The 20,712-nt window shown below is 33.8% G+C and overlaps 2 protein-coding genes across 5 annotated transcripts in view; one reads left to right on the forward strand and one right to left on the reverse strand.

Moving 5' to 3' along the window:
- Nucleotides 1–20,712, forward strand: part of Ror (tyrosine-protein kinase transmembrane receptor Ror) — a 273,457-nt gene that overhangs the window by 47,149 nt on the left and 205,596 nt on the right. The window lies entirely within an intron of this gene.
- Nucleotides 4,024–20,712, reverse strand: part of LOC105154912 (uncharacterized) — a 37,300-nt gene continuing 20,611 nt past the window's right edge. For 3 of the 4 annotated variants that reach the window (XM_087414165.1, XM_087414167.1, XM_011070708.2), the window contains 2 exons: nt 7,014–7,150; nt 4,024–6,809 (listed from right to left, as the gene is read on the reverse strand). In XM_087414165.1, coding sequence (XP_087270291.1) covers nt 4,341–6,809; nt 7,014–7,150 — 2,606 coding nt within the window. In that variant the 3' untranslated portion in view covers nt 4,024–4,340. Of the gene's footprint in view, nt 6,810–7,013; nt 7,151–18,039; nt 20,701–20,712 lie in introns of those variants that run through there. The other variant, XM_011070711.2, reaches the window with a different exon arrangement.

Raw genomic sequence — 20,712 nt, forward strand, 5'->3', positions numbered from 1 at the left:
ATGTTTACGAAGTACGTAATTAAAGCTTATTATTTTAACGAGCGTTGTAACAGCGGATAATCACATCTCATATTTTATATTTATAAATATTAACTGACGAGTCAGTTTTCAATTGAGATTTACAGTAAATGAGATATATACAAATAAACATATCCTTGGACATAGATTGCCGAAATTTTAGACATGTCTTTTTGCAAACTAAATTTGAAGTTAAGTTATCTAAAGTTAAATTTTTTGGCACTTTACGTTACGCAGAAAATATATTTACTTCAATGAAATTGATAAACTGAAAAACAAATCTTTTTGATACCAAAAGAAAGTTCAACTTTATAGCATCTTTTTTAAATGTTTTTCCTAATACAATACTTTTATAAGAATCGTTTTCAAAAGATTTTAAAATTGATTTGTTTTAATGTATTGCTATATTTGTGGGAATAATGAGTTGTAATAATGAGTTTCACTCATTATTATATATTTTAATTATTGCTCATGACAGAACTTTTGTAGATACTTTCATATGCTGAGAGACATAATGCAGTATTTCGTAATCTGTAAATTGAATGCGAGCAGAAGCAACTCTTCCGCATAATTAATTAAGTAGTATACGTTAGCAAGAGTTATGCCACTGTATATTATTATGCTTATCATCTCGCATGAGAAACGCGAGACATTTCCATCGTCGGGCAGAGTGAAAATTCTTGATGACATTTGCAAATGAAATCAGGCCATTAAGGTACTGTCTCTTCCATCTTGTTCCGCACTATTTCCATGAAGACAATGCGATGTTACTTCCGGCCTGTCCGCATTCCGCAGTTATTTTGCAGACAGATGACAGCGATATTGCCACTGCCTCGCGATTAATCTGCATACTCGTCTCGGTAACGATTTGTTCGTCTGAGCAGAGCACAAGAAATATGAAATAAAACTGAAATTTACGTGTAATTCGATTCTCTCTCTTATTTTGACTGAACTCCTGAAAAATATTGAAAAAAATTCTAAATATAAAAGATGGAAATTCCTGAACGATGATTTTTCATAAAAATATAGGTATAAAATTCAAACACATATATAGTCTGATTTGCATTTATAAGAAAGATATGTAAACATGTCAAATGCAAATATTTAAAACAATAGGGTGATATATTGGTTTGAGTATCCACGACTAATGCATGTTAAAAAAATGTAATGTGACTAAAGATAATATAATTTTAAGAAATTAAGCAGCAATTAATATTCAATTTCTTAGTTCTTAAACATCTTAATGCAAGTTCGCGTATATGTATGTATATATGTATACGCGTACGACTATATAGTATTAAAACAATTTTAGAAACTTCTATTATAATTTCCATATTCGCCGCAGTGCATGAGAGGTCTGTTCTTTCTACGATAAGACGAAGCGTATCTCTCTCACGTACCTCGCGTTGGATGCCGGGAGCACGTCTCGTAGTGACATTTGCAAATGATGTTAGACCGTATTAACGTACCATCTTCCATTTACGTGGCACTTTGCGAGAGAGACCAAGCGAAAGACTGCGTCTTGTTCCCGCTCCTTGTGTGACTTCGCGCAAACGAGCAGAGCCGAGCCGAGTCGAGTCGTTCCTAAACTAGTTCCAAGTTAATCGGTGACGGCGTTACCATTATGGTGTAGAGTTGCGAGGACCGGAGACCTCCAGGAAAGATGGTCTAGCGGACAGGCCGCGGGAAAAGGGACGATTTGCATTTTAATTGCACTGGCAACCTTCCTTGCCGCTCTCGCTGACACTCGTTTTTCGCAACTCCAGCCAGCTCTTCCCAGTTTCTCACAAAGATTTGCTTGAATATCATCGGCATTTTTTATTTAAATTTGCCGTTGTTAGTTACAATTCTCGAGAATACAAATTACGTTTATGGTACGGTAATTTAAGAGGTTGATACTTCTGCGTGTTCGTCAGTGTGCTAAATATATTGCCAGATGTTGCAGCAGCGATTAGTGAAATGTGGGATGAGTGCTCATAATGTCGAATAATATTATTTTTGTACATCCGTTACTAAAATCTTCTTGCTAAGAGATACTTTTTCTTGCGTCTAAGAAATTTGTCTGTTTTAACTTCAAACAGATTTATTGTAAATAATAACATAAAATTTTTTCAATATGTAAGAATTGTGAGTTTTAAAACAATTTGAAAAATATAATAAAAAAATTGTATACGTAAACATGTAAGAATTGTAAGATTTTCAACAAATATATTAATTATCTAAATGCGAGAATAAAAATACGTATTCAAGAATCGTATTCAAGAATGTGAAATTTACTCGTATTTTACGTGATAATTATTTTACAATGTGAAAGGCTAATTGTCTTATTTGTACAGAATTTTAATTGTGTTTTTCTGGAATCTCATAAAATCTGAAGAGCATAATGTTGTCTCTCGTTTTTCGTTATCTTTCTCTCTTCATTTTCGCGCGTAATTGAACGACGAATAATGGCGTGCAGAAGTTCCTGCGAAGGGATAGTCGCGAACTTTGCCGCTAAGTTTCCCTTGTACCCCTTGGGCCATTAATAAATTTCACGCAACCAGATAATCGATGATTCGCGGACATAATGTGAGAATGGCTGGGAGTATTATTACCTAATGGTCATTAGAGATATATGAAATAATTATTTACTTGAATACCAAATACATCGATATTGTATTTTAAAACGCATAAAGTATAAAAGTATAATGCGTTATTAAAGCACACATTATAAGATTGTTCTAGACTCTTTTTAATATTGCCATCTATAGGTAAATCTAAAATATTATAAATATAACTTTACATTAAATATAATGATATATATAGATATTGATATAAATTAATTATGAATATATATTGAATTAATTATCAAAATATACAATATGTACAATACATGTTACATTACTTTAATACAGCATACAATTATTTATGTACATTTATTATCTGATTATTATTATTTTAAAATTAGTCTGCTATAAATGCGTAGAATACTTATTGCCACATTTTGGTACAATTTCTTTACAATTCTTTTAAATTAAATTAAAACATCGAAATGCAATAAAATATGTAACTACAACAAATGACTAAAAATGTTATTTTGTACATACAGTATTTTGCTTAGTTTTGCGGCATATAAAATAATACTTTTATAATTAATAACTAACGCACACAGATAATTAACGATATATAAATAGATAACAGTTTTTTGTTGTGAAGAATTTTGTTTAAATAAAAAATTTTGGTTTTAAGTTATACATACAAATTCGCAAATATATATATATAGGATTTAATTTATATAAAATATGGCAACTTAACAATCTGAAAAATTTCCTAAAAGTATCCAATATTTTAGATATCTTAAACTTTTATATTGTTTGAAAAATTTAATCATAAAATTTAATCATAAAATTTAATCATAATCGCTATTAGAGCTACATAATTCGAGAATACATATCATTATTCGCATGCTTACGTACTTAGAACAAGCTTGCGCTTGCTAACCCTAGTAAATTTGCGTTAAGAGCGGATGCAGGCCCGTCTTCCTAGTCTCTTGGCAGAACTAGTTTAGATACAACCGTCACCCCGTTGTGACAGCGTTCGTAACACCATAGTACCATTGTCTGTGCTTGTTTTACGACCTGCGTTACCGGCTACAATGGCGGTTCCCTTACACCGGGAAGTTAAGGTCTTCCTTCCTGAATTCATTCCGCGGCCCATCAGCGTTTCCCTTTGGTGTTTGTCCTTCGAATTATTCAGTCGACCTCTCTCTTGGCCCGAGAATCAGAAAGTAGCAAGAACCTCTCGTTGTTGACACAAATCGCAGCTGTCTTAAATAAATAAGGGCCACTGTGTCCGATTCAAGTGATAGCTTCTTATTTTAATGTTTTAATGTTTCGCGAGATGCATATGAGATCAGCTTACTAAGAGATATCCAGATTATATAACATAAATAGATCAATATCTATAAAATAATAATGTATTAATTTTTATAATGGAAAACATCGCTGATTTTTTTAAAGTATACGATTTAATTTTTTTTTTTAGTAATTAGATAATGAACATTAATCTTCGAGATGATAATATGATAGCGCAATAATATGTTTTATAGTTTATCTTCATAATAATTTTAAGTTACAATATATATTAACTTAGCAATTTCTTTTCAAAGCATCGAGATTAATTTTATAATAAAAATAAAACGTTGATTACAAAAATAATGAACGTTGTTTATATAATAATTAACTAATAATTGCATATTTCGATAATAAAATTAACTAACATTTCACTTTTTGCATCTAGTTTTTTAGTTGCATTCCTGAATGGGATTGAATATGCAACTCGGATTAAATGCAACCATTCCCCCAACACGCGCACCATGGCACATTACCACTACTAGTACTAGTCTTGCGAGTTTTCACGTGGGTGATTTCCCGACTACTGACCGAGTTCGTTCTTTCACGATCTGAATTCAACGCGGTACCATCCGTAAACTTATCTTTGGCATCGACACTGCTACTCCTCAATGTTTTTAATGAAGCTTGAGACGGTCGTTTTTTAGAATTAATGTAGACGGACACCTTTCGGTTTTGATCCTTACGTGGTGATTCTTGTCCTGAGGACGATGACCTGCTTTCGTTCTTGTTCTCTTGCGCATCAGGCGTCATCGTGCTTAATCTCCTCGGTTTCTTTCGTGTCATTTTTCCTTGCGAATCGAGCGTATCTGTTGACGTGGCGACAATCTGTTTTTTCAGTTTTCTTTGTGTTATCGGCGATAGTGGTTTTTGGTCTTTAATTAGAGTTTTTTCTTTTTTCATGATTTTTTTTCGTCTCTGTCCGTTCGGCGAATTTGGTACGCTAATTGTCTCTTCATCTTCGTGATGCGAGTCGCCGTCAATTGATGTCTGTGTTTGCGCCGGTACCTTTGTAACGTTATCATAGTACATCATTCCACATCTCGGTGAATAAAATTGACCTCGCGACACGAAGGGAATGTTCTGATACAGATGTTGATTCTGCAGATATCGATTTGCGTTTAATCTTCTCAGAGTCAAATCGTAAGACGTGGCGGAAGGTATTAAGGTGCAAGGACTCGGTTTCTCGAAGGAAGTTACTTGAATATCCTGCTTGCCGTTCATCAGTTGGTCGCTGGGTATCAGTAATCGATTCTGATCCGGTATATGTGCAGTTCGAAATCTCTCATTGAGGTGAACACCTCGACTGTAACTCGGCATAGGATAAGCGAGGCTGTCATCATTTACGTGAATAGAGAGTGGCGTCGTGGTGGCAGGAAGATTCGGTTTTACTTGATAGTTAGGACAGAACTTCTTGTCGAAGTTTCTTAGAAAAGGATTCCTAAAGAGACGGTAATCTATTGAGGGTAGATTGGATACATCTGGTGTCTCTGGACTAGGTGCTTGTTCGGCTCGTGGTACCTTTAATGTCACATTTAGGTGACTCTTGTATGGTTTATTAGAGGAACCACTTATATTATCCAAAGTATTGTCGCTTTTCGTGAGTGTCTGAGAATCAACGTGATTCAGTTTTAATTGTTGCGCACTTTGCGACTCACTTGAGAGATCTTGACAGGAGACTGATTTTATCAATTGATTACCTAGAACACTTCTGCTATCCGTGATTAGTAGATTATCTATACTTAAAAATGCCTTTGGATCATTTTTATCTTTCAAAGCGTCTTCACAAGGTATCGCACCGTTTATATAAATATCTGCCGAACCTTTTAATCCTGCAAAAGGATTAATTCTAGAAATAATCGTGGAAGCTGTTTTGCCACTGCTTGAACTAGTTCCAGTTCCAAAATGACTTATACTGGCGGTTGGCGACTCTTCTTCTTGTTTTTTTAGTTTGAAAGGCTGTGGCGAAAAGAACGGCTTTTCTAGTCCCGAGAACATCACAGTCTCTTCGTTCTCAATTCGCTGCATATTCTTTTCCCCATTTACCATAACGGATCCAAAAGAATCCACGTTCCGTACATTTTTACCGATCGTTTCTTCGGAAAATTGCGTCCATGAATCTCGAATAGTTGATGTTTCATAAAGCTTCATGGGTTGTCTTGTACTTGCATTTCTTCTTCTTAACAAGTTGAAAGTATTTGACGGTGGCACTGAACTTCCCATTGAGGAAACTATCGGCGAGTCTGGCTTTTCTGTTGTTGATACGACAGGAGTGATGCTACCCGTATAAGTAGGTGCTTGTTTTTGAGAGACCATGTCGTTTTGCCAACCGACGGGAGGGACGTGAATTTGAGGTAACATCGGATCGGCTACTTCTAGACTCCCGACGTCTAAGTTGGCCAGCGGGATCAATGGATCAGACTGTAATCCGGAGTATGGTGAAGCCAATACGGACGTGTCCGTGGATAGCATTAAATCTACCGTACTTGGGAACTCGAACGGGCATTCGGTGTAATAACTGGTTCCGTTGAAACCACTCGGCGGCTCGTACGTGGCCGGATAAAATGGGATGTTATCGTGAAGTTGTCGGGGATTGAGAATCGGCGGGGGTGGATGCCCGACAGCCTCGTTTCCCTGATCCTTCTCCGGTGTCGTCTCCTTCTTCTCCTTATCTCTCTTTAGCTCTTCCTCCTCGTCAACAACCGACAGATCGTCGAACTCCACGTGAAGTCGATGCATATTGCTGCTCATCTTCTCGGAAGAGATCTTCTGATTCTCCGCGTTTTCTAGCTGTTCTTCTTGGTTGAAATCTTTGACCGTCTTCTCATTATCTTCGCACTCCTCTTCGTCCTCCTCGCAGGAAAAGTCCGACTGCAAGCCATCATCCTCCTCGGAGCGATCCTGTAATTCGTGGTATGTTCCTACATATCGTTATTATTAATAATAGCAATTATGTTTTTATTAGTTAACATTTTAAAGGAAGGTATAGGGACGGAGTTTTGTTATTAGTTTTCTTGTTATTAATGTGGTCTCATTATATTGTATTATTATTGTATTATTATTTTATTATGAGTTACAGCATGACGCAATTAAAAATCTGCTAACCTCGTACTCTTCGCTTTCGTCAGGGTTCTTCTGTTTCTTCAAAATTTCTTCAAGTTTGTCGTATTCGTCCCTGAGACTCCATATTTCTCTACGCAGCTGCTCGTTCTCTCTGCGCAATTTCTTGATATCGTTCTGACCTGAAATTATGACAGGCTAAAATGTTTCGATGTAATAAGACTATCGAGTGAGATATTCTTATAAGCAAAGAGATAAGCCGACATCCTCATAGATTTGATTCGCAATTTTTCTCGCGGAAATCACTTAATCACCATTCGATGCGGGGACCAGTAACATACGGCTGCTTACAATAGCGTTGCATCTATCGGAACGATCGATCATTGGTCAACGTGGCAACAATCTCCGCTTGAGACGCCAACCTCCTCTCTAACTCTGTGCGCCCTTTCGTGCGTCAAGAAGCCGGTGATAAATCACTAGAACCGGGCCTTCCAATTACTTAACTTTGCAGAAAGAGAGAGAGAGAGAGAGAGAGAGAGAGAGAGAGAGAGAGAGAGAGAGAGAGAGTAAGGCGAATAAACCTCGCGTATAACGTGTTAAATCTTTTCTAGGGAATGTCTATCACAATACAAACTCAAAATTCTTCTAACGATGGAAATACCGAAAATTTCGTGTATAATATATAGATACAAAGATAAGAATAATTTTAAGTATTGATGATCTTCCACCTAAATACGAATTATTTTATTAATCATCGATCATAATCAAGATTTAAAGTTTAAAAACAAAAAAGCATATTTTATATAAAATATCTTGTATTGTTTGCTACATATGTACTGTTTGCATTTTAGAAATATAAGCATGTATTATGTAGAAACTTTATAAACTTATATCTAGATTTTTCAGAATCACTCCTTGATGTGACAAATTCTCGTTTTTTGTATACATTATATTGCAAGTATCTAAAATCAGTCAGATCGGATGATGTATGCGGATGTAAGCTCCATTGTTGGAAACGAAGTCGATCAGTTTTTCTTTTTAAGCGTTAGTGATCTTCGACCCATCTAGATGCGAGTTAAGTTAAGTATCTCATCAGTCATCGGTACCTCCTACTTCGATGATTAATGGGTTTGTGCTTGAAACGTGTTTTCCCAGCGCTTGAACTACGACCCAATCGCGGAAGTTTTCAGATAATTCAGCGATCTATACCGTTACATGCTTTTTATTACTTATACGTTGTATTCGTCTTATATATCTTTTTTCGAAATCGATTAGTGTTTTAAACATCAATTGCTGGAAAAAGATAGTAAATCAGAAGAAAGAATAAAATTGAAGGTATATCTTTTGTATAGAAGACTCTACGAGATAAAATATCAGTATATATTAGGTCATTTAAAAAGTATCCGGTTTTTTGTTCAATTTTTGAATGAAAAAACCGCAGATACTTTTTAAATGACCCAATATAATCTTCTGTAACGCGTTGCATACTTTGCATTTATTTTTATAGTATCCTAGTTTCATAAAGATTAATTTATTTACAGCGGACACACACACAGTTACATATGGATACATTTCCTGAATTTTCATACAAAATCACTTATGATTATATAGAAGGTTGATTTGTAAAAACTTTTACTATTTTTCTAATTAGCTTTTTCCATGACACAAAATATTGCCTGTGGGTTATTGATTTTTTTATGATTATGCATTCACAAAAATTGCGTGAAAGCACTTGTGATAACAATTCTTTTAAACTTAGGTAGTAAGTGTGCGTGTGCATGTAACAAGGAAAGCCTTGTGGTAAATCAGGATTTAAACCTGGCTTACCAGTCTGAAATTTAAATAAATTAAATCCTTCTGAAGGTTCATAAATTCGGATTTTCCCTATGGACACCGACGGCTATTTGGTTGCTATTAAAACTTGGTTCTTCTACATGAGCTCTGTTTGAAAACGTGATATTTGTTCAAATGTATTATACTGCATCCGACCATTGATTTTTTTGTTTGTATCGATGATGGGAAATATAAAAATCATCTGATGCAATTCAAATGTATTAATTTCCCGACTTGGTTGTATGTTCCTGAAATATTTGCTTTAATGAAATATAGCAATTTTTTTGGATAAATAGAGACATGTTTTTAATGTCAGTACGAAACGCACTAATGAAAAACGTTTTATTTTATTTTCAATATTAATTTTTTTGAGTGTGTAAATACATTTTTATATGAAATTTATTAACTCTCGGGAAGTCGCGGTGATAGAGATACAAATATCTTATATCGGCATTGCAAGGTTATCTTTTGCAAAAAGAAAAACTAATATGAAAAAATAATATGAGAAACTAATATGGAAATCGTTGTTATTCAAATAACTGCAATTTATTAAAATTTATATTTTTCTGTGTGATATTGTAATCCCAACTGCCTGTCTGACCACATACGATGTGCTGTTAGAATTTTAATGACTCATATAATAGCTACTGTTTATCCAATAGGTATTGTTAAAGATATTTACAAACATATTTTGATCTATCTCTTAGGTATAATACCTCCCGAGGATTAAGTATTTTCGTTATTCATGGATTTTAGAAATTTTGACTAAAGGAAAGTTAATTAAAATTTGCCAAAAAATTTGCCTTTAAAATAGTTTTCAGAAGTATTTGGAATATACGCACAGATTGGAAAAAATGACAGTTGGTCGTCTGTTGGATTCTCTAACACGCATGGCATTTACGAGCGACATATAAAAAGAACGAATATTACATTGCTTATAGATCTTATATCAAAATAACATAACGATTTTTTATTCGAGTATAGGAAAGCTCGTTGGTGCAAATATGCGGATATTTTTAGCTGCGTGCAGAATATCCTTCAATCAACCATCAAGCTGAATATTTGCGAGCAGCGATGTAAAATGGCTCACTGAAAATGCTTTCGGCGACCGGTGTCCATTTTATTTTCGATAGTGACGATCGTGACAGTTCGAATTTTGTATGGGGTTATGAATGAATACATGGATCCTCGAGCATAAATTTTTGCTCATATTTCGGAAATATCGGTTACGATATTCTATGTTATTCTAACTTTTGGTAATTTTATATAATACGGAAATGACAGGCTAAATTTGAAGAAATATGCATAGCCAATCGATATGCATATCATAAGTTATAAATTAAGAAACGTTAAATTATCTTAAATTTATTGAATTGTTTTAACAGGATTACATTTAGTCAAGTGTCAAATCAAGTATTAAATATATATCTACTTGATTTAACAGTTTAGTGATTTAATATGATGATTATGTTTTATATTAATATTTGAATAAGAATCAGATAATCGCTTTTAAAATTAAGTGTAAAGCAATCGGTTTAACATTTGGCTTTCTATTCTCAATTTATTGACTCGTCTCTCATTCGCTAATGTTCTATTATAGCCATGGACACTTGTAGAGAATCTTCCCGCATGCATACTCTATTATTTCTTTACGTCATACCGCTCGTCAAGGTACGCTTTATTCTTTGCTCGTGAGGAGAGAGAGAGAGAGAGAGAGAGAGAGGGAGGGGGAGGAAGAAAGAGAGAGAGAGAGAGAGAGAGAAAAAGTTTTAATTATTCCTGCTCAAACACGTACCAGGAAAGTTTAATCACTTGGTACCGTCGGCATCGTGTTCGTCCTTATTTCCGTCGCGTGGAATCCTCTGTGCCTTTAAAAGTAGTGTCGGTCCGGTATTTCTCACGAAGGACCGACATTAATTAATCCTGGCAGTTAAAAAGACCGAACTGTCCTCTTCGCATTCGGGTCGCATCGCCTTTCGGAAGGCAAAGCACACAAATGTACCTGTACGTACACAAACTCGTGAATCTGCGTTTTCGAAAAAAGAAAGAAAAATTGTACAGGGATAGAAACGAGAGTGTGGGCGTATAAGCTTTTGCGTTTTTCGTCGGTTTCTCGTCGGTCTCCTTTCGTTTGCTGTGGGCGTTTTCGCCGCGAAGGTGATCAAAGCAGCTGCGAAATACATATTTGGTTTTGCCAACTCGCTGTTCCTATCAGCAGGCCGGAATTTCTTCTGGCTCTTTGAAAAGTGGAAATTGTGTCCCCAGTCGACGAGAACGAGCGCAAACGAACTCTGAGAAAATATTTCCGAGGTTCGCTTTTCACTCTTGATGCTGTCTCTTTGTGACTGTGTTACTTTGAAATGAAATGAGACGATCTTCACGAATACGAAAAATTGTATGATCATAGACATTCGATTGATCTTGCAGAAAATTCCGTGCGTTTGTTTATATATCGCGATTTGTATAATCGATTCTGCTAAAGCAAGTGCGATGAATCGTGAATCTCTGGAATTCGATGCAGTCATAATGAAATATGCAAACGACACAAAAAAGCGAAAGAAATAAAATGTTGTAAATGTTGTATATATGATAGAAGTTTAATATAATCGCGATGTTACATTCCGAAGAAATAACAAGATCATTATCCAAAGCATTTCTAGACGTAACTTTGCTCGATTTAACGAGACGAATCAGCGTCGGGTTATTTGGCGTAGCGGAATAATTGTCGCGTTTACATTTCTCATGAAACACGTATGTCTCGGTGATTCACAGTCGACGATAAACGTGGTCGAGTGTTAATTCATGCCGCTGGCAGTAAACCAGAATGGTCTTTAAAGCGTTTCTCAAGTCGGAAAGAATGTCGCAAAGTCAAAGAATAAAGCGCGTAAGTTTACAATTTTTATGGTAATTATCTATGCAAAACGTCTTTAAATCATTTTTATAAATTATATATTATAATTATTTCTGATAGAGATTTTTTTTTAACTGGAAACTGTGTTTTGTAAATTTATTTAGAGCGAGTTATAAATCTATTTTTTTTTTAATATTTAAGTGTGATGTACAAAATGTTACATTATTACAGTTAATATATAATGAAAGCTTGTTCATTTGAGCGTATAAAAAATGTACATAGTTGGACTTTGTCAGATTTTTCATTTTGATTAGGTATAGAAGTCGATTTATATAGTCGTTTTATAATCGATAAGAATCATTTTTAGAAGTGTCAGTTTTGTAATTTTGAAGTCTAAAATTTTATCATAATATAATTTCTTGATTCGATGTCATTTCACAACGGGGATCGCTGGAAACGTCACTCTGCGGAGACCGCGTCTAGACCAGGTAATCTAGATCGACAGCTCGTCGCGTTAACTAACACTTCATTTAAGGTTCCAGCAAGCCACGTTGCTACGAAGCGTGGTCCTTCTGGATATAATCGAACGAGACACGTCCGTCCATCCGTCGGCTGCCAGAGCACGCCCGAATTAGATCACGCCAATATCTCATGTAAATTATCGCTAACAGACCGCCGTTGTAATACCGAGAGTCGAAGTAACTTTTCACGAATAACCCCGGTGGCTATATGGAAAGTTAATCTTACCGGAAGAGCCTTTTTACGAAATAAAAGTTATTCAGCAGGTATGTTTTCCCATTTTTAACGAGAACCTATTATTTTTTAAATAAAAGTAAAAATTATTTTGTAAGCGTTACGTTGAAACGTAAATTCAATGCATAATTTCTGACACATTGTATATTACAATTTGTAAATGAGTTAAAATATTAAACATACATGTGCAAGTTGTTATAGTATGCTCCCCTTCTAAATTAGTTGAGAAAATAAATTTACATCTTCTAGTCTTGATTTATCAAAGCTATTTAATTTAATTCTTACCTTTGAATATTAAATAATATTGTCGTGATTATTGTAATATTGTTATTTAAAAAATCATCTTTTGTATTAGGTGTTGGAATTAATTCGTAGCGTTTTTTAATGAAAGAATGTTATTTATTTCACATGAGCATTAAAAAATACATTAATGAAAGTACTTCCCATCACTTGTAAAACGCTACGAATTAATTCCAACACCTAATAATTTCTTTTAATTTATTCATAAGTGATTGAATTATGATTTTCTGTAAACAGACGGTTTTTTAAACATAATATAGTATTGTGGAAGTATGATTGCCATAAGAAAAACTCGAAGTATATCTGTTTCCAAGCGATTCCAATTAACTCGTTGTCGTCCTATATCTTTTACCATGTTAAATTCGGCAAAACCGGTCGAGATCAAGTCGATCAATCTTTTTTCTTAAAGAGAATACATTAATATATGATGACCACGATGGTAGAACCACCTCATAAATATTTGACCCTTTCGTCTCGATATCTTTTTTTTTCTTCTCTCGAGATTCAATCTGGCGCCGCACGAGAGGTGTTAAGAACCGATCTAATGAAGGTAGGCATCGAAACATGCGGGTTCCGTTTTCGAGAATTGCCATCTGAGATCGTATATATGCAAACAGGGATTGGAGCAAAATGACGTCCTTTGGCTCATTTATTCTTGACGATGACTGATCTTCCTGTCGATCAAAAGTAATAGTCCGTGTGAATAAAAGTTTTGTAATTTATTATTATATTGCTATGAGACATGACTTTATTTTTTGTTATTATTTTCATAATTATCATTATATTATTGCAAAAAAAATAATGATTATTAAAATTAACTTTTTATAAAAGAAAAAACAAATAACGTTACGATATCAAATAGATTTTTTAAAGTAAAAATAATGTTTTTTTATAAGTACTTTTTACTATATTATAAATATAATAAGCTTTAAAAATCTGTTTTAGATAACTAAATAATAGTTGTACTTTATGCACTTTAAGAAAATCTAAAAAAAAATTTAGGTTTTATAAGAAGAATCATAAGATCTATTCTTTTTTCGTTAAAAAAAATTAAGATCTTTTTTCACAAGTCATGTTTATTACTTTTGACCGAGCAGCTTGGCGCCTTTAGACTATGGATCTCGCAAGTTTATAACTAAATGCAGCGTTGTGTATGCAAGAGTATCGCCACGGGGCAGCCGTACCATTGACAGAATGACGAACGTCCCAGGTAGTCGCCGGTTACACCGAGGGCTCGTAAATCAGGAGATATTTTCCATTTCGATGTCCAGGGAGGCGTTGTTTTTTTCGTTTGTTTCTCTTTTTCCTTTTTTTTTTGTACAAACATAATGCCACCACCATGGCAAGGCGCGCGGAAACCGCATGCTAAAAATGACGTTACAACGTTGCGAAAGTGTGCTGCGAAACGAGATCCGTGCGTCAACTCTGCGTTGGCGGAATTGCGTTTTTTTTTCTCGCTGCGTATGTCATGGCTTATCGGTGAACTACCCTCCCGGGGTTAATCGAACCCAGGCAGGTCGAGATAGCGCGTTTGCAAACTCGATGGATGAAAGCCGCTTCGAACAAGAATGATTTGTGCCGTGATAAACCTCCATTAACTAAGAGCAGATTTTTAAAGTGCAAAATCAAAATATCATGTTTCGTAAACTATAATTGGATATAGATCTCTTTTTATTTAAATTAAATCAAAGAATAAACTTGAATCAAGTTAATTTGTGTTAGTAATTTGAATATTAATATACTAATAATGTAAATTTATTGCAAATAAAATGAAAATTTTTAAAACGAAATAAATAATGAAAACTATCATTCGAAAACAAGATTGTTCCGTTCAAATCAAAGATTATCTCATCATTAGTAAGATTGATTATTCTTAAGTTATTAAGAATCTTTATTTTAGACTGCATATGTAAGAAATACAATCAATACTAGAAATTTAAAATGCCTATTATGATCGGAACTGGATCTTCATTGCTTTAAATAATTCAATCTTGAATTACTAATATACACTATATATATATATATATATATATATATATATATATATATACACTAGTATATATATGGTATATATATATATATATACCATATTGTAGTCTTTTCGAACTGCGTCCCGAATTGTTTTTCCGGACTATAAACACAATTAAAACTACTCTAGTAATCGCGAATTAAATTGACAAGCAATTTTTAATAATATGATGCTATCATCAAACATCATATTATAAAAATGTTAATATGTTGAAACTGTTAATAAATTTATTGCGAAAAATATTACCTCGACTAGGACTTTTTCGGAATTTAATTCGCGATTACTAGAGTAGTTTTAATTACGGAATTTTATAGTCCGGAAAAACAATTCGGCGTGCAGTTCGAATAGACTACAATATGATATATATGCAAATACATATATAGTATATATTAGTAATTCAAGTTTGAATTATTTGAAGCAATGAAGATCTAGCTTCGACCGTAATAGGCATTTTAAATTTCTAGTATTGATTGATAATATTCTTAGGTAATTGGATGTCAAATAAAAAACTTTTTCATAAAATTTTTTAAAAAGTTTCTTGCGAATACTTTAATAATTTTCTAAATTAATCTAAATGAATATTTTTTAATATTTTTCTTTCTGAATTCTAGAAATTCTCTGTTGACCAATTAGTATGCTCGACAATATTGGTATAGTTTACACATGTCTAAGAGAGAGACACACAAGCCCAAGTAACATCAAACATGTACGAATATATCGTCAATTGATTGACATAGATGTATACCAATAGGTATACAATGAATATCGTCGAAATAAAGCGCTCCGATGTTTATAGTTTCGTCCAGTCGACGGACACCTACGAGGTGTTCCCGCGTATACGCGTTTTATAGCCACTAGAATTCTGACAGAGCTGAATTATCGTCGAGGCGTGTCGTGTGCGTATGTATATACATATGTATGCATGCGTGCTCATGTGGGATATAGACGTATCCCGCGGGTGTATTCCTGGACACGTAGAGTATCCATAGAATATCCGATGACATCGTTACTAGACAGCAACGGCTCACATTCCGGCCAGCTGTATATGATTGTGTCAAAATATCAACTTGCATGCTTTTAAATAATTACTATCGACAGTATTTTTAACATTCGTCCGTTGCCCTCGTCTAGATTCGTAGTTTCGCCGGAAATTTGGTATAACGTCACGAATATGTTTGTAAAGTGTCATGTGCAGTGTTCATTCGCGGTAGAACTGTTTCGTCATTGTTCAATGTATTTAATTGGAATCGATAATTAGATCGCAGTCGAATTATATCTTTGAACTACAATATTATTGCATTTTTATCGTAATAAATTATGTAATTAACTGTTTTATTGTAATTAATTAGTAATGATATATTTTTTGTTTAACTTATAGTTTTCCTTAATGAAATCAAATCATCGTCAAATTTTTGAGTCACGCGATTGATTGTAATTTTTACGTTTTGACGGATTAGGAAAAACGTAAACGGGTAACGAAATTTTATTATATAATTCGGAAGTAATTTAAGCTTAATTGAACTTTATTTTAATTTGATGTTTGATTTCTATGGATATTTTTTATTGTAAAATTTAAGTACTTTAAAAATAACTTATTTTTTTAATTTTTATTGATAGCGTTATCTTTAATTCATTTTAGTTGCTTGATAATCTTTCATATATTGTACAAAAAAACACAAAATTAAAATATAGACGATTTTAATTATAATATAATCCCTTAATTAAATTTTTTCAATTCATAATAGGACATTTTTTGCTTTAATATGTATTTCACTTCAATATTTAATTGCCGTAACAACTGTTTCTAGTAAGTTAATGTTCGAGAAACTATTAGCCGAGTACAAAATATAGTAACAGTGTGAATACCTCGAGGTTAAATAATTCCGACCTCGGTAGTAGTTCGGTAAAATTTGCGGTTTGCTTCTCGGCAACAATGGAGCCACAAAATCTGAAATTTATACGAGCAGGTTTAGAAGTTTCACTTTAGTGGGTACTTTCGGAAATGTAGAGGAGGATGTAGGATCGACCTGGTGTTTCCATCTCTCGCTCGCACGAAAGTTTTGGTGCAGGTGTTTGCATCCGCCGATGCATACGATCGTACTTTGCGTATGCGTCCTCGATTGAGCATTCGAAAAGTACGGAAACTCGAGCACCTCGCTTTGTGAACGTGGCGACAACGCTCGTTTTCCTTCGCGATATAGTAGATTTTTATGAAAGCTCCAGGCTGCAAGGTGTCTTGTGACACTTTCCGAGGAACAAAGAGACAACGTCTGTATGTTACAGCGAGCTTGCGTTTCCGTCCGCCGCATATTGAAAAAGCTCCTCGTCTTTCGCGCTTTCACGTCTCACCATTTTTTTTTATAATGACACGAATATACAGACTGCATCAAAAGTCGTGAATTTTTCTCGCTTTTAATTGCAGACTTTACAACTTTTCCTAAAATTTCATTGAAATACTACATTATTAGGTTTTTATTTTATACGATTGGAGATTCTCTTTTTATTTTATTTTCTTAATATCAAATATTTTAAGAATTAATATTAATTGAGTGATGTTTTAAATTAAAATGATGTTCATTAAAGTCCATTTGAAATTGATTAAAAAACTAATTATAGCAATGTCTTGTTTGTTAATTTAAAAAATAAATAAATTTATGAAAAATAGACTCAAACACAAGCAATCCTACAAAGACTTTAAATTAATATTCCAGTATTTAATTTATTAAATTTCAAATTAACATAAAGTGGGTACTTTGTAGTAATTTATAATTTATTGGCTCCAACTGGAATATTAATCTAGCATCTTCATAGTCGCTCATTTTTCTATCATTGTTCTAGTTAATAGATTTATTTATTTTATATCGATTATAAAAAAAGTTTTTCATTGACTAATGAATAACTTAGGTATTTTTTCTAGAAGTAATTTATTTACTCGATTTAAAAAAGGATCAATTATCGGAATGCATAATATGTACAACTAGTAAGTGGACAGTATCGGTCTAACGTTTCGCAATAATTCGTCTGTTATATCGTCCGTAATACTTCGCAACGTTAGTAAAAATAGTACAGCTTTGTTGGCTTAACCTCATCCTCTTGAAGATTGTTAATAATTCATTGCTTTCGTTTATCTGTTCTAATTTACATAATAATCTTGTCCAAATAAAGAAATATTTTTAAGTTTATGTGATAACGTCATCTCATTATTTCGTAAATTTCACGTGTTTTGAAATACAATTTTTATTATTTTTTAACGACAATATTTCTCCTTAATAATATATAATTTCTTTTTGAATAAATCTACTCACTATCGCAATCCATATTTCTTGTGCGAATTTCGCTGAAGAGCAGCGGAACTAGAAGATGCCTGAACAATGACATCAGTTTTATTTATAAAGCACTTGCACTGTTATATCACTTTATCATTATTTCACTAGATTATATAATATTTATTATTTAAATAATATTTTTATTTAACACTCTTTCACAAAATTTCTTATCCTGCAAACACAATTAATCACGTTTTAAATTTCTCAAGTAAATCTCGATATTCATAAACGAAACCGCAGACTTGCATGACGTATTATAACAATCCGAATTTGACACCGAATGAGATTTCACATTTTTATATTTGCTATCTGCTTTTCGAAACAAATTTTCCGTCAGATATTCCACAGACGCGGACGCAATTGGAAAACGGTAGTGAGCTGCATCCCCGTCGTAAAATTTCGTGTTTCTGCGAGAGAAGCAAATTTTGAGCGTGTCGCGTGCCCGGGATTACTTTCGCGTCGGCGCTTATTGTTAGTCAAGCTCGCATTGTCAAGTTGGAGTTCTGGGAATGCGTTCTCTGCTACGACGTATCGGAGTTCTTGGTTAATTTTGCTAGTGGTGGAAATATATATATACATGTAGAAAGAGAGAAAGAGAGAGAGAGAATCCACGTGTTTTCACAATGATTGCTGGTTCATTGTGCTACGTAAAAGATATAGTGTCGCTGATACATATATTATGCTACATGCATTTGCGTAAAATACTGTACTTTATGTGGTGGGTAACGGTATCAGAGTATATCGGATCTCGTGGTTTGTATTCACTAATTACAATCCTATCATCGAAGCACAGGATGCCATAATCGTAAATTTTAACGTTAACCATAGATTCTTCGATTAGCTTGGAGTTTTTATTTAGGAAATATTTCGGGAGAAATTGCTTTTGGCTGCGATTGTTTAATGTGTGTTTATAATTACAACTAATTTTTTAATTATGATATACTTTTATGGCTAAGATATTTCACAATATTGATAAATCTTGATAACGTCCTAAGCGATGTAGTGCGGAATCCTAGAAATATGATCCCCATATATTTGATAAATTACTACATATCTTCATATATTTGATAAATTACTAAAATATTTCATTGCATGTAGCGCTTTTGCAGAAAGCATGCGATGTATCGTATTTTACAAGTAATACGTGTTTATACGGCTAGCGAATTGATGATAAACACGCGAGATTGAGTTTTAACTCCTGTTTCTGACAGTGAGAAATGTGTTGCATACTTTGACAAAACCGTTTGCATGAAAAGTCCAACGATCTCGTAAAGTTACTCCGACCGGTGTTATAAAACCCGTTTTTGACTCACTTTGAGATTTAATATCGCTGTGAGAATGATAATACGGCTCTCCTCGCAAATGTGTCTAGTACGTCGTCCATTACGGGGACTCTCTTGCTTGCAAAAGAATTTCTTGCCGCGCAAGCCGTTATGACAAACTGATATCTCTCTGCAGCTATTGCGAGATATAGTGACAGCGAAACTATGTAGATTCTATCAGTGAAAATCACATCTATCTGTGTGCGCTGTTATCGTTATAGACATTATCGCGCTTTCCTTTTTACGGCAGATGAAGAGCTGGCGACAAGAGCAGATGAGGTTGGGAACAAGGTGTATTAAAAACTTTTTTCATAAAATGTCTTGCGCGAGGTAAGTACCACGCTAGAGAGGAAAGAGAGATCCTTTGCCAGTCTCGTTCACGTTAATGACATTTCCCGAATTTAAACGCTCGTTTATTCGATGTTTACTGTGTCCTTTGTTCTGGTCGTTGTTAAGGTGGAATCACACAATGCTCGATTTCTTGAATGGTAGCATGCATACAGTCATGTCTACTCTGATGTATGCTAGAATTCGTTCATGCATTGAGTGCTGTATATATGTACACTTACCGACTAAAATGTTGCAATAGTTTTTTTTCTACAGTTTTCGGAATGCAGGCTACTCACCGAGCGATTGATCCTTATTTACGGATCCATAAATAAAAATTAATCGCTCAGTGAGCAGACTGCATTCCGAAACTCATTAAAAAAAGAAAGCGTTGTAATCTTTTAGTCGACGAGTGTACATGATTTTTATATTTATTATGGATTACTTCATTTATAGTTTATTTCCTTGTATACTGTTTCTAACTCTCGACAGCAAAGGGTCATTTGAACCCAAAGCGAAAATTTTAAACAGTTGATACAATTTGTACGATTGGTACTAATTATATGAAATTCTAAATTGTGAGTCAAAAAACTTTAACATTAAGTATGTTTCTTATGTGTGCAACATTAGATACGTGCGCTTAAAATTATTTTAAGAAACATTGGAACTATCTTTAATTTTGAAACATTAATTTTTGTAAATTAATTAATTAATTAAAACTTTTACTAAAAAACGAAGGAAAATTTAATAGTTTTTTTGGCAATTTAAGTTGCATGACAAATAAATGATCGAATCTTTTTTAAGAATGAACAATCGTATATCGATAGAGAAGTCAAACTTTTCCTCTTGTGGTTAATGAATATAACTTAGCAGTGGCCAAACCACCATGCGTGGATTGTAAAAGAAAAAGAAATATTAGAAAGTCATTAAAAAAATGCTTATTCATCGCCAAGATGGCACGTTAAGAATTAAAGGGTTAAACTGTCCTTTTAGAAACCCTTAA

Source organism: Acromyrmex echinatior, chromosome 1 (assembly GCF_024713525.1).
Source record: "Acromyrmex echinatior isolate Ae372 chromosome 1, ASM2471352v2, whole genome shotgun sequence".
NCBI lineage: Eukaryota > Metazoa > Arthropoda > Insecta > Hymenoptera > Formicidae > Acromyrmex > Acromyrmex echinatior.